Genomic DNA, 14,712 nt, shown 5'->3' on the forward strand with positions numbered 1-14,712 from the left:
CGAGTTCGAGACACATACAACGCCATTGAAAAACTGTTTACGAAAAAAGATCAGCCTGAACGCCCGGTTTCTCAGCTGTACAGCATTCTCAATGAAATTGGGACCTCAGGCAAACGAGGCTACCAGTTGGCTTGGGAAAGTGAGCTGAAACAACATATCTCACCAGCTGAATGGGAAAAATGCTTTTTATTCACACATAAATTATCAGCTACGTGCGCCACACAGGAGAAAAATTTTAAAATCTTGACGAGATGGTACCAATTTCCAGCTAAGCTTCATTCAATATTCCCTACGGTGTCAGCAATGTGTTGGAGATGTGAACGGGAGGTTGGCACAATGACTCACATTTGGTGGGAATGTGAAGGAATACAGCAGTTCTGGCAAGAAGTACTCTCGAACTACCATCTCATAACTGGGAAAACAGTTGAGAACTGTCCCAAGATAACACTCCTCTCCGTCTTACCTCACGCTATCACATATCATAAGCGAGATATTCTGCGGTTCTGCCTTGCGGCGGCACGCTCCACCATTCCTAGATACTGGAAAACTTCCATAATCCCTCCTATTTCCGAGTGGTACATGGAGATGGCAAATATTTGTAGGATGGAGGAGCTTGCTGCCGAGGGCGCGGACACCAGAGATAAATTTTACAGGACCTGGAACGATTGGATAATGTTTAGGGATTCACCTGACTTCCATAAACTGTTTTGAAGATGTAGACCTCAGAGGAACCCCCTCCCCCCCCTTCCTCCCCCTCTCCATCTCCTTTCTTTCTCCCCATCTCTTCCCCATTTTCCTCTTATCTCCTTCTGCTTTCTCCTCCATATCCTTTTCCTTTCTTATTCTTTCAAACTCTTTATGCCTATGGTATTTTCTCCTGATCTTATATTGGAATAATGAGAGATATGTATATATTATTTTATAAATATTTTTGTTGTTTCATTCATAACTTTAATGGCTCCGGTCAGCAAGTTTTTTCCATTGAGCGAGGGAATACTAAAGTATTAACTTACTAGGCTTGCTTGATCCCCGCTTCTAAATTTGAAACTTGACATTTCTACTCCTGAGCTTGCTTTTCTTAATACTAGCAGTCTGAACATCGGCATAATCTTTAAATTTTTGAAGTTTTGAATAAGAATACGTTCTTTGCCTATATTCTCTGAATTTCAATTTTGGTACTGCAAATCCACGAACTTGTTGTGTTCATCATTACATACGCTTCAAAGGTTTTAAAAATGCCTAAGAATCGATATGCTGCTTGTACGGGACACCGGCAGGCTGCTCTCTGCAGATTGCTTTCTTTGCATAACTTGTTATATGACTCTATGTTGGTTTTTTTTTGTAATCCTGATAACTTACAATAAAAATAGATTGAACATAAAGTGACACTGGTCAGAATTACAAACAATGGCCGCGTCATTAAGTACAAAACTGGCTTCGTCCTTAAGGGGTTAAGGAGCTGAGATTTCTTTTTTTTTTCTTGTTCGAACATTCAAGTCATTTTTGCGTCTTTTTTTCGTGCTTTGCTCGGCTTCATTTTCCTGTTTCTGTCGTCCTCTTTTGTTTATTTTTATGATGATGCTGAAGTTGGATTCTTATTATTTTTTTCTGTTTTTTTGGGGGGGTTTTTTACAGGTTTTTAGCAACAAAAATAAAAACAATATAATCCACTGCAGTTCGGAGCCCGGATGTGAATACACTGAAAAGCATCCACAAAAATTATAAAACTGGCACAAAAATCGGCGTCAAAGTGGGCACCGTAGGGCGTTATAGAAAGGGTTAAATAACTCCTCGCTGTATTGTACTTTACTATTGTAATTGTTTTACGTTTGTTGTTAAACCTGTAAAAAAAAAAATCCAAATAAAAACCATCTTCAGCCCCGAATAAGAAACTGAACCAATAAGAAACCAACTTCAGCATCGAGTATGTTATTGCTGATGTTGAGCGATACTGGTGGGAAAATAAGGGAAATGTCAGTTATTACCACATACCGTATTATTTGGATTATAAGACGCACGTTTCCTCCCAAAACTTTGGGAGGAAAATTAGGGGTGTTTCTTAAAATCCAAATATAGCTTACCGGGGGGAGGTAGAGGCAATGGTGTGCGCTGTGCTGCGGGCTGCAGGGCTCTGTGCGATGGGGATCTGTGCGGCCAGTTGCGGGGCTCTGTGCAGCCTGCGGCATCGGGCATCTGTAAGGCCACCGTCCGGCATCTGTAAGGCCGGCAGTGGGCATCTCTATTGCCGGCGGCAGGTATCTGGGAGACCGGCATCTGTGTAGCAGGCGACGGCGGGCATCTGGGCGGCCAAGGGCGGTGAGTACTTCAACTAATGGCGCCCAGAGTCGGTGCATGCACAGATGGAGATCTCAGCTCAAGCTCTCATTAGTGCAGGCGCCAACTCCAGCCGCCATTTCTTTGAAGCCACAGCGCAAAGAAGAGCAGAGCCCGGTGCCCCAGGAAAGAGCAGAGCCCACAGTTCCAGGACAGAGCAGCGCTGAAGCCCGCAGTGAGTACCTGGGTCCCCCTCTGCACCACCCGCAGCATTGCCTACTCCAGCACTGCCCCTGCCTCCTGTGACCACCGATGCCACCCCCCTCAGGTAAGACACCACCGTATTATAAACCAGACCCCATGGGTTTTTTTCGTTTTTTTTTCCTCTAAATTTGGGATGTGTCTTATAATCCGCTGCGTTTTATAGAACAAAAAATACGGCTTATACCCTGCCCCCCGCAGTGACTGACAGCTGCTCAGCATTAGAACCTGCTTTCAGTCAGTGCCGAGAGCATGTATACAACCACTGATCACTGTATACTGAGCAATGGCTAAAACGTCATCTGGGCCATCCCTATGACTGAAAGCCGGACACTGTCATATTATGTTTATGATCACATGTAAATATTTCTTAGCTATTTTGTAACACTTAATATCTTGTATATATGGCTGTTTTTTACCTGATTGAAGCTAATAAGATTTGGATTGACAGTGGTATCTTCCTATATTTCACACATTCTGGGGGGGTTAGTTCTGTATTTCATTATTTTTATTTTCATCTTCCTTCCCTTGTAACTGGGGCTGATATAATGAGTCATCAGTGACCATATCCTCTGTATATGGGGGAGGAAGCACCGTCAGCTCTTTCTACCCTGTTTCCTAGAAAATAAGACCAACTCAGAAAATAAGCCCTAGTAGGATTTTTGGGGCTTTTTTGAGTATACATAAAATATAAACCCTTGTTCTGTCCTCCCTACACGGGCCCTGAGGCCTCTGAAGCTTGACAGGCAGCTAAAGCTTTATCCACCATAGCCTAATAAGGAGACTTCGCCTTGTTTTTATTAAACGTTGCTAAATGTATTTGGTGAATCTATGAACAGTGAGATATGTACAATCAGTATGTGTATAATACAATAGGGAACATACATACAGAAGCCTGACAATATACATACAAATGTACAAGCAGCTTGAATCTAACTTAGTAAATGCAGAGAGAATCCAGAGCTGCAGATGGCAACAAACATAGATTTCCTTACCAGCAATGCTATCACAAAGAGATAAAATGGAGAATGTCCTCAGTATGTGAGTAATTAGAAAATGGAGACTTCGTATCCAGAATGCACCGCAGAAGGAAGGAGAAAAGAGGCATGAACAACAAGTCTGGTGCTGATAAAGTTTGGTTACTAGAGGGAGCTAAAGTACAACTTAGTAAAAAAAATGTACAGCAAATCAAATAATAAAGAATGATTAAATGCAAAAGTCAGAACAGCCCTACTCCAAAAATAAACCCTACTTGCGGCTCCATAAGGAAATGTACAAGCAACTAAAAAAGTTAAAACGTACACTACAACGTTTATTAAAGAAAGCAGGCAACCCCAAAAGAAATATGACACCTCCTCCACCCCCCAAAAAACAGACCCCAAACAATTACAGTTAGCAAGTAGCAATGGTGGATGGGCTCTCACACAGAGATCTGTGTTGATGTCAGGTTCCTCGCTGTTCTAGCTGCATTGCACCACAGAGCTGTATATACAGTGATAGAGAAGGCAGAGGCAGTAACCATCTGTGCCATCCTCTCCGTTGCTACGTTTGTTTGTTGCTGTGCTGCTCTTTTATTTTTCCACCCACATTGTCGTATGAAGGATTGTTTTTTTTGAAGATGACTCAGTTTTTTATTTTACCATAATATGTGCTGGAAATTAAGTAAAAATTCAGAGCACGGTGAAAAAAATAGATGGTGCACACTACATCCGATCATACTGTTGTTATCCCCAGTGTGAGCCGATCAAACACTGCAGGCGGCTCACATCGGGCTGAGCACCGAGCGTACCCGAGCACAGCGATGCGCGCGAGAGTGGTTTACATACGTAAAGCATCCGATCTCCGCACCTTCTTGGAAAAGTCTGAGTTCATACCGGACACTGAACTTCAGGTTCACTCATCTCTAGTGGTGAATAAAAATCACTTTTGTAAAAAAAATCAGTTTGTGTCGTCATTTTCTGACACCAGTAACATTATTCTTTTTGCGTCGATGGAGTTGAGTGAGGACTTGTTTTTTGCTTGATGAGCCGACATTTTGATTGATACCATTCTAGGTGCAATATGGATAATTGATCACCTTTCATTGTATTTATATTGCTATAAAAATAATGTGCTACTTTTATCGGTCGATTTTACTACTTACATAGCACATTTCATGTTGAAATTTTTTTTCCTACCCAAATGATATTTTATCTCCCTTATTATCTGCAGTATTTTATATATCGGCTCATCTTCCCATTCAGGTCCTTATAATATCGGATCCTCTCAGTGGAGATCTTCTATAGAAGAGAATTCTCCTGATTGCCCCGTGAAGGATGGATATGGACAGGGACAAGATGGCGGAGAGGATATTACACCTCACCCTAGAGATCCTCTTCCGGCTTACTGGAGAGGTGAGAGATTCTGATGACGTCACATTACATCATTCTTATCTATGGGAATAACAGATGGACAGAACTGGAGAGGTGAGGACTCTGGAAATGTCTGGAGTGAGATTTATTACTGTGTCTCTCCATAACCAGGATTACACAGTAGTGAAGAAGACCTCTAGTGAGCGCTGTCAGGCCCCTGTGTCTGAGGGATGGGGAAGACCCCTGAGCCCAATCACGGGGCTTCCACCTCACCCCCCGATACATGAGGACATCAATGACCAGAAGATCCTAGAACTCACCTACAAGATGATTGAGCTGTTGACTGGAGAGGTGACACTGCTGGGAATGCTGGGACATTATACAGTAACGCTATGAAGGGATCGGGGGTGACGGTATCATTGTATGTGTCAGGTTCCTATAAGGTGTCAGGACGTCACCGTCTATTTCTCCATGGAGGAGTGGGAGTATTTAGAAGGACACAAAGATCTGTACAAGGACGTCATGATGGAGGATCCCCAGCCCCTCACATCACCAGGTAATAGACAGGACTAAATACACATGGCCTATAATTATCTGTATGTAAGGAATGAATTCAGTCCCTGTATGTGTCTCCTCCAGTTCTATCCAGTAAGAGGACAACACCAGAGAGATGTCCCCGTCCTCTTCTCCCACAGGACTGTAAACAAGAAGATCCCGATGTTCCTCAGGATGTGTTTCCTCCAGCTCTATCCTGTAAGAGATTTCTACTCATGTACTTTCAGCGCTTATTTTGTATTTACACTTTTAGACTTTCTGCTCTGTTTTTTTTTAGCTGTATTTTCTTTGCTTTTGCTTCTTCTGCTGTTTGTTTCTAGTGCCTTCTCTATGTTGTTATGAAGACAACTCAAGAATACTTTAAAAATAAGCACTATTCCAAAAATAAGCCCTAGTTACAGTCAGGGCCAGCTTTGGGAGCAATTTTTCAGGAACTCCACTGTCTTAGGAACCCCATCAGTGTTATTCTGAGACGTCTGATGACTTCAAACTCATGTGACGTGATGTAACGAAAGGTCTCCTAATTGCAGGAGTCTAAAGAACTGAACAGAAGTCAGGCTGGCATGCAGGATTGGCATTAGGGGAAAGGGAGAACAAAGTGGGTAATTTCACAGGGCTCCCATTCTCTTAGCGGCCCCAGTGTTTATATGCCAATTATAGGACTGCTTAAAAACCTTTTCGACATCACGTCATGTGACCAAAGGTCTTAATTGCAGGAGTCTAAAGGTGAAGAGGAGACAGGCTGGTGTGTGTTCACGCCAATTTTAGTCAGCTTTGCCAAAATAAGCAAAGCTCGGCCAGAACAAGGGTGTGATGCCACGGTTTCTCTAATTCATACCAAACTGTGACATTCCTTATGCCAAAAATCTCACTCCAGTCCCTGACGTAATTTTCCAGTGTACATCGTCACAATCGTTGTCCCGGACAACCCCGTTAAATATCTGGCATTTGTCTGTAACTATATTTTATTTTCGAAAAAAAAAAAATCTCTTTGAAAATGTCTATGTTGTGGATCACTGTTGCAAAGAGATTTTTGCAGGTTTTGCCAACTGTGATGGCGGCATCAGGATCTATGGAAATTATAGATTCTTGTACATTGCATGTTAACTTCTCTGATGTCTGTGAGCAGCGCAGGGAGACGCAGTCGTCGAACCACAGGCAGGCTAATGAGTTATTCTCTGCGGGGCTGCTTGTTAATGTCTTTGATCACATGCTGTAGAGTAGAAACACAGATTGAGGCTTGCGACACACATCCGTGCTGCCGGCACGTGTTTGTCATTTTTTACACGTACCGGCGGCACGGAGACACGTTAAACAATGCTACCCTATTGTAGCAGTCACACACACGTAAAACCACACGGAACGTGTGTCCGTGTGCGTTTGTACGTGTGTGCGTTTTTCAAAGCGCTGACATGTCAGTGATTTCTCCCGCAGCACGGGTGTCATACGGCCCGCACCCGTACCACACGGGTGTAGTGTGGATGCGGTCCCGTGTGACACGCGCCGGAGAAAACACACATGTCAGTTAAAAAAAAAAAAAAACATTAACTCACCTTCTCCAGCCCTCCTGTCTCTGCCGCTGCTGCCTCTTGCTGCCGACCGCCGCTCATTATTCTCATTGAATATTCACTTCACTGCCTGGCAGCAGCAGCAGCGGGGAGACGGGAGGGCTGGAGACCGAGGATCAGCACCACGGACAGCAGCGCGGACAGCAGGAAGGACCAGGTGAGTATGTTAATTACCGGTTCTACGTGTGCTATCGCGGATAGCACACGTAGAACACACGTGTCACGCACGTACCAGAGACACGTACTTACCTGCACGCAACACGCAGGGAAAATACGTGTCTCTCGGCACGTGCGTGAATTTCACGTGAGTGTGGCAGAAGCCTAAGACAGATGAAACACATTGCAAACTCACAGAAATAAACCGTGAAAGACTAAGGAGAAAAGAAACAGCAGGAATCAGCAATAAAAAGATAACAAGGGTTAACACCACAACAGCTCACAGTAATAATGCACAACAACCACCCGTAAGTCTGGATCACAACACCTGACCAGACCAGTATAGGTAAGCTATAGCTGGCATTAATGAAATAGTCCAGCCAGCATATACAGGAGGGGAGCAAATGATATTTTCCCATCTGTATTATTCTCTGTTTCCATCATATTTCTGCCCCTTCCTTCCTCAGGGGATTACAGATTAGCTCTCATCAGCAGAATAGTAAGGCACGAGACTCCAGCATCACCAACTTCAGGGGTAATCCAGAGGTTAGGAATAGCTTAGGGTCCCCTAGCGTGAGAGACAGTATATGAGCCCCCTGTCCCTCATTATCCTGCAGTCACATTGTGACAATCAATCAGATTATTTACTGTAGCACATTCCAGAGAACTGGTGCTAGGAATGGGAGATCTGAATTAACGAAGAAGTAACAGATATCAAAATTTGCCAACAGATTAAGAATACATTTTTTCCTCATTTAATTTTTTGATGTTATGGTTTAAAAAAATAAATTTACTTTCAACAAAATATCATTAAAAAATAATAACATTCTGTTTATTTTTAGCAGATTACTGTATTGGGAGTTCAGATGGATCTCTAATATCTTCAGAATTTATAACCGATGATGACAGTATCACACATAATACATATGAAGAACATGATGTTGTCCCAAATATACCTCCAGTCCTTCTTCGGAAAGCTCTATCATCTGATCTTTTCAAACAAGACCAAAATTCCAATCATCAAAAAACTCTCACTGGGAAGAAGCCATTTTCATGTTCAGAGAGTGGAAAATATTTTATTCAGAAATCAGTCCTTGTTAGACATCAGAAAATTCACACAGGGGAGAAGCCATATTCATGTTCAGAATATGGGAAATGTTTTATTCAGAAATCAGAACTTGTTGGGCATCAAAGATCTCACTCCGGGGAGAAGTCATTTTCATGTTCAGACTGTGGGAAATGTTTTATTCAGAAAAAAGAACTTGTTTGGCATCAAAGATCTCACACAGGGGAGAAGCCATTTTCATGTTCAGACTGTGGGAAATGTTTTATTCGGAAATCAGTACTTGTTAGACATCAGAAAATTCACACAGGGGAGAAGCCATTTTCATGTTCAGAGTGTGGGAAATGTTTTATTCAGAAATTAGAACTTGTTTGGCATCAAAGATCTCACACAGGGGAGAAGCCATTTTCATGTTCAGACTGTGGGAAATGTTTTATTCGGAAATCAGTACTTGTTAGACATCAGAAAATTCACACAGGGGAGAAGCCATTTTCATGTTCAGAGTGTGGGAAATGTTTTATTCAAAAATTAGAACTTGTTTGGCATCAAAGATCTCACACAGGGGAGAAGCCATTTTCATGTTCAGAGTGTGGGAAATGTTTTATTCGGAAATCAGAACTTGTTGGGCATCAGAAAATTCACACAGGGGAGAAGCCATTTTCATGTTCAGAGTGTGGGAAATGTTTTATTCAGAAAAAAGAACTTGTTTGGCATCAAAGATCTCACACAGGGGAGAAGCCATTTTCATGTTCAGACTGTGGGAAATGTTTTATTCGGAAATCAGTACTTGTTAACCATCAGAAAATTCACACAGGGGAGAAGCCATTTTCATGTTCAGAGTGTGGGACATGTTTTATTCAGAAATTAGAACTTGTTTGGCATCAAAGATCTCACACAGGGGAGAAGCCATTTTCATGTTCAGAGTGTGGAAAATGTTTTATTCAGAAATCAGACCTTGTTAGACATCACACAATTCACACAGGGGAGAAGCCTGTGTGAAAAGGTTCCACCATGAGTGGTTCTAACCACACAAGGGGTTTCACCAACAGTAGATATAAGAAGACTAGGTTTCAGCAGTTCAGTAGCATTAGATCACTTTCTACGGATCCTAGTGTGTCATCTCCAATACTAGTCAGTGTTGGAGACAATAGTTCACAAAACATTGACCAAGCGATCCCTCCTGTACGGACCACTAACAACCCCCCTACAGTCCATGAGAAACACTCATCTCTTCCGCCTTCTATTGAGGTTAATAAAATACATATTTCTTCTTCTATTGCTCCTATCACTACTAATACAACGCTTATGGGGAAAAATACTCGGATGGTAATAAGGTTTTTGATACCAATACAGACAAATTGAACACTGATACAGAACAGGATTTGGCTATCATTCAGATGCGAATCGATAAATTGAGCAAAGAGAGATCTGTGGTTTCTTTGATGTCAGCTAATTCCAGCTCCTTTAGGCCTGTGCCACACATCCGTGCCTCCGGCACGTGTTTGTCATTTTTTACACGTACCGGCGGCACGGAGACACTTTAACCAATGCTACCCTATTGTAGCAGGCACACACACGTAAAACCACACGGAACGTGTGTCCGTGTGCGTTTGTACGTGTGTGCGATTTTCAAAGCGCTGACATGTCCGGTTTTTCGCCGGCAGCACGGGTGTCACACGGCCCGCACCCGCACCACACGGGTGTAGTGTGGATGCGGTCCCGTGTGACACGCGCCGGAGAAAACACACATGTCAGTTAAAAAAAAAAAAAACATTAACTCACCTTCTCCAGCCCTCCTGCCTCTGCCGCTGCTGCCTCTTGCTGCCGACCGCCGCTCATTATTCTCATTGAATATTCACTTCACAGCCTGGCAGCAGCAGCAGCGGGGAGACGGGAGGGCTGGAGACCGAGGATCAGCACCACGGACAGCAGCGCGGACATCAGGAAGGACCAGGTGAGTATAATAATTACTGATTCTACGTGTGCTATCGCGGATAGCACACGTAGAACACACGTGTCACGCACGTACCAGAGACACGTACTTACCTGCACACAACACGCAGGGAAAATACGTGTCTCTCGGCACGTGCGTGAAATTCACGTGAGTGTGTCAGAGGCCTTAAGGAGATTGGAATAGTTGACTCTGTATCTAAAGGCCCTGTTACAAGCAACGACATATCTAACGATATGTCGTCGGGGTCACGGAATTCGTGATGCATATCCGGCGTCGTTAGCGACGTCGTTTGGTGTCACAGCTCCGAGCGAGTGTTAGCGATCAAAAATACTCACCTTATCGTTTATCGTTGACACCTTCATTTTCAAAATCTCGTTGGTCGTTGTGGACATAAGTTGTTCGTCGTTGCTGAGGCAGCACACATTGCTACGTGTGACACCCCAGGAACGACGAACAACAGCGTACCTGCGTCCTCCGGCAATGAGGTGGGCATGTCGTTAATGCGGCTGTTCTCTGCCCCTCCGCTTCTATTGGTCGGCCGCTGTGTGACTTCGCTGTGATGGCGCACGAACTTCCCCCTTAACGAAGAGGTTGTTCGCCGCCCACAGCGACGTCGCTGGGAAGGTAACTACGTGTGACGGGGCCTAGCGATATTGTGCGCCACGGGCAGCGATTTTCCTGTGACGCACAAACGACGCGGGCGGGTGCTTTCACGAGCAACATCGCTACCGATGTCGGTGCGTGTAAAGCCCCCTTAAGCCTCTGGCATCTGATAGAAATATTAACCCTCTAGAATCTAATACATGTAACAATACTTCATTTGATTTGCTTGATCTCACCATTCCTGATAATATAGAGGATTTTACTGCAACCCCTGGTTCATCCTCTACACTACCTGATTGTAATGTTGCCACCAGGGGGAGCCAGAGCTCTGCAGCAGACGACACTACACAGAGCAATGAGAACCAGGGAGGAAATGCACAGCATTCTCATGCACTGCCTAATCAGCACAGCTGAGAAGCAGAGCTGCAGAGCATGCAAGGAATAGTCACACAGGCTGCGTCAAACACCGTACAGGCAGAAGCAGGACCGGAGGGACGAGCAAAAGCGGAGTCAAAGTCAGGCCAAGGTCAGTACCAGAGGAAGAAACAGAGTGGGGAATAGGAGGGGGAACACAAGACAGGAGGGACGACCAGGGGACAGAACACAGACAAGGGACGGGGGCACAGGAACAGACAGATCAGGATATCACTCACAGGACCAGCAATCACAGGCAAAGCAGAGCTAAGCTTATAGCCGGCACTGGTTCACTGGAAGTGTCAGCTTTTAAGGCATCCAGGGGCCGGAAGTGAGGCCTGAGAGAAGGCTCCGCCCCCTAGCCATGTGGATAGAGAGGCGAATCATAACAGTACCCCCTCCTCAAGGGGGGGCCACCGGACCCCCAGGCTTCCCAGGATACTTCCAGTGGAAAGCCGCAATTAACCGATCGGCCCGCACGGAGTGAGCCGGCACCCAGGACCGGTCCTCCGGACCGCAACCGTTCCAATGAATCAGATACTGGAGAGAACTACGAACCCAACGAGAGTCGATAATACGCTGAACTTCGTACTCCTCCTCACCATCCACCAGTATCGGAGCCGGAGGGGTCTGAGAATCCACCACCGAAGGGACAAATGGCTTAAGCAAAGAGGTATGAAATACATTGGGAATACGCAAGGTCTGGGGCAGTTGCAACCGAAAGGCCACCGGGTTGATCACTTCGATGATCTCATAGGGCCCTATAAACTTAGGGCCCAACTTAGCAGACGGAACCCTGAGCCTGATATTCCGAGTGGACAGCCACACTTTGTCCCCCACCTGAAAGGGGGGTCCCAGAGAACGGCGTTTGTCCGCTTGGCATTTCTGGGACTGTTGAGCCGTCACGATGCACCGCCGTACCTCCTTCCACACCTCCCCCAGATGCTGAACGATGGAGTCGGCCCCTGGACATCCCGAATCCACTCTAGAGAAGGTCCCGAAGTGAGGGTGAAACCCGTAATTACAGAAGAAGGGAGAAGTTCCCGTAGACTGATGGACTCTGCTATTGAATGCAAACTCCGCAAGGGGCAAAAACGTACACCAATCCTCCTGCTGAGGAGAAACCAAGCACCGCAGGATTTGCTCAAGGGTCTGATTTGTCCTTTCCGTCTGTCCATTAGACTCGGGATGATAGGCGGATGAGAAGGACAACTCAATTCCCAACCGCCTGCACAAGGCCCTCCAAAACCGAGAAATGAATTGTACCCCCCTGTCAGACACAATATTCAGGGCAACCCATGTAACCGAACCACCTGGTCAATAAAGTGGTTGGCAAGGGTCGCAGCAGAGGGTAGACCGGAGAGGGGAACAAAATGTGCCTGTTTACTAAAATGATCCACCACCACCCAGATCACAGTCATACCATTTGAGACAGGGAGGTCCGTAATGAAATCCATGGACAAGTGGGTCCATGGTCTTTCAGGAACAGGTAATGGAACCAGTTCCCCGGCCGGCCGGTTACGACATACCTTAGCACGGGCACATGTAGCACAGTCAGACACAAACCGAGCAACATCTGAGTGAAGAGACGGCCACCAAAACAGTCGACCAACAGCCCTGTGAGTGGCTGTAACTCCAGGATGGCCACTAAGTACGGACTCATGGAACTCTTAAAGTACCCGTAACCGGAGGTGCAAAGGGACAAACAGTTTAGTGTCTGGAGCGGAAGATGGCGCTGAGGACTGGGCCTCCCTGACCTCAGCCTCTAACTCGGACGACAAGGCAGCGACCACCACCCCTCATGGAAGAATAGAGGAAGGAGGCTCTGGAGGTGAAACCGGGTCCAAACTACGAGACAGTGCATCTGCCCTCACGTTTTTAGACCCCGGCCGAAAAGTAATACAAAAATGAAATCTAGAAAAGAAAAGAGCCCACCTCGCTTGTCGAGGCGTCAATCTCTTGGCGGACTCGATATACGCGAGGTTTTTATGATCAGTGATGACAGTAATACGGTGAACAGCACCCTCCAAAAAATGACTCCATTCTTCGAATGCCAACTTTACCGCCAATAATTCACGGTTACCCACATCATAGTTCCTCTCAGCTGGAGTGAATTTCTTGGAGAAGAACGCACATGGTCGCAGATTAGTCAGAGTAGCAGGCCCCTGAGAGAGAACAGCTCCCACCCCCACCTCTGAGGCGTCCACCTCAACAACAAACGGCGCCTCGAGGTCAGGCTGTACCAGGACTGGGGCGGACATGAACCGGTCCTTTAACTCAAGAAAGGCCTGGACAGCCATTTGCAACCAGTTCTGCAGATCCGCCCCTTTCCGTGTAAGGTCAGTCAATGGCTTGGCAATTTGAGAAAACCCCTTAATGAACCTTCGATAATAATTAGCGAAACCCAAAAAGCGTTGTAGCGCCTTGATATCCCTAGGTTGCACCCAATCCACGATAGCCTGCACCTTTCCTGGGTCCATTTTAAACCCATCACGAGAAAGGAGTAACCCAAAAAGGCTATTTCCTGAACAGAGAAAACACATTTTTCAAGCTTGGCAAACAGATGGTTATCACGTAATCTCTGTAATACAGAGCGAACATGCATAATATGCGTATCTCTATCGGCAGAATAAATCAAAATGTCATCGAGATAGATGACCACAAAACGACCAAGAAAATCAGAGAAGATATCGTTGATGAAATGTTGAAACACCGCAGGGGCATTTGTTAGACCAAAAGGCATCACCAAATTCTCGAATAACCCCTCTGACGTCAGAAAGGCCGTTTTCCACTCATCCCCTTCTCTAATATGGATAAGATTATAGGCCCCCCTGAGATCTAGTTTGGTAAACCACCGGGCTTCAGAGAGTTGGTTGTAGACATCAGGGATGAGTGGAAGCGGATAAGTGTTTTTCACAGTAATTTTGTTTAATTCTCGGAAATCGAGACATGGCCTTAATCCTCCGTCCTTCTTCTTTACAAAAAAGAACCCAGCAGCCACAGGGGAAGAAGAAGGATGGATATGCCCTTTACGTATACTCTCAGATATGTATGATTTCATAGCAGCCCTTTCTGGACCAGAGAGGTGATATAAACGGGCTTTGGGCAATTTGGTATTGGGAAGTAAATCAATGGCACAGTCATATGGGCGATGAGGAGGCAAAACCTCGGCCTCTGTTTCCGAGAATACGTCTCCGTAGTCCCTCAGGTATTCCAGAAGACCCTCAGGACTTACGGAGAACACAGGTACAGATTGCAAACACCTTTTATGACAAGCAGGACTCCATTTGACTATGGTACGACACTCCCAATCAATAACGGGATTATGTAACCTTAACCATGGATACCCCAACACTAATCCAGCAGGGAGATTGGCCATCACAAAACAAGAAATAGTTTCAGAATTCAGAGACCCGATCACAAGAGTAAATTTTTCTGTAGCAAACCGAATGAGGTTCTGAGGCAGCGGTGTTTTATCAATTGCCAGGAGTTGAATGGGTCCTTCTAACCTCA

General features: G+C 45.3%; 1 protein-coding gene across 2 annotated transcripts; it reads left to right on the plus strand.

Moving 5' to 3' along the window:
* Window positions 1-5,070: 5,070 nt before the first annotated feature.
* On the plus strand, window positions 5,071-9,501 carry LOC142259286 (uncharacterized). 2 transcript variants are annotated; one of them, XM_075331764.1, is made up of 3 exons: window positions 5,071-5,442; window positions 5,526-5,639; window positions 8,008-9,501. In XM_075331764.1, exons 1-3 carry the CDS (start codon window positions 5,310-5,312, stop codon window positions 9,225-9,227), a joined length of 1,467 nt encoding a protein of 488 aa, XP_075187879.1. In that variant the 5' UTR covers window positions 5,071-5,309; the 3' UTR covers window positions 9,228-9,501. The 2 variants fall into 2 exon arrangements, with proteins under 2 accessions (XP_075187879.1, XP_075187880.1); XM_075331765.1 differs by having other exon boundaries at window positions 8,011-9,501.
* The last annotated feature ends 5,211 nt before the right edge of the window (window positions 9,502-14,712 follow it).

This window comes from Anomaloglossus baeobatrachus (genome assembly GCF_048569485.1).
Source record: "Anomaloglossus baeobatrachus isolate aAnoBae1 chromosome 5 unlocalized genomic scaffold, aAnoBae1.hap1 SUPER_5_unloc_6, whole genome shotgun sequence".
NCBI lineage: Eukaryota > Metazoa > Chordata > Amphibia > Anura > Aromobatidae > Anomaloglossus > Anomaloglossus baeobatrachus.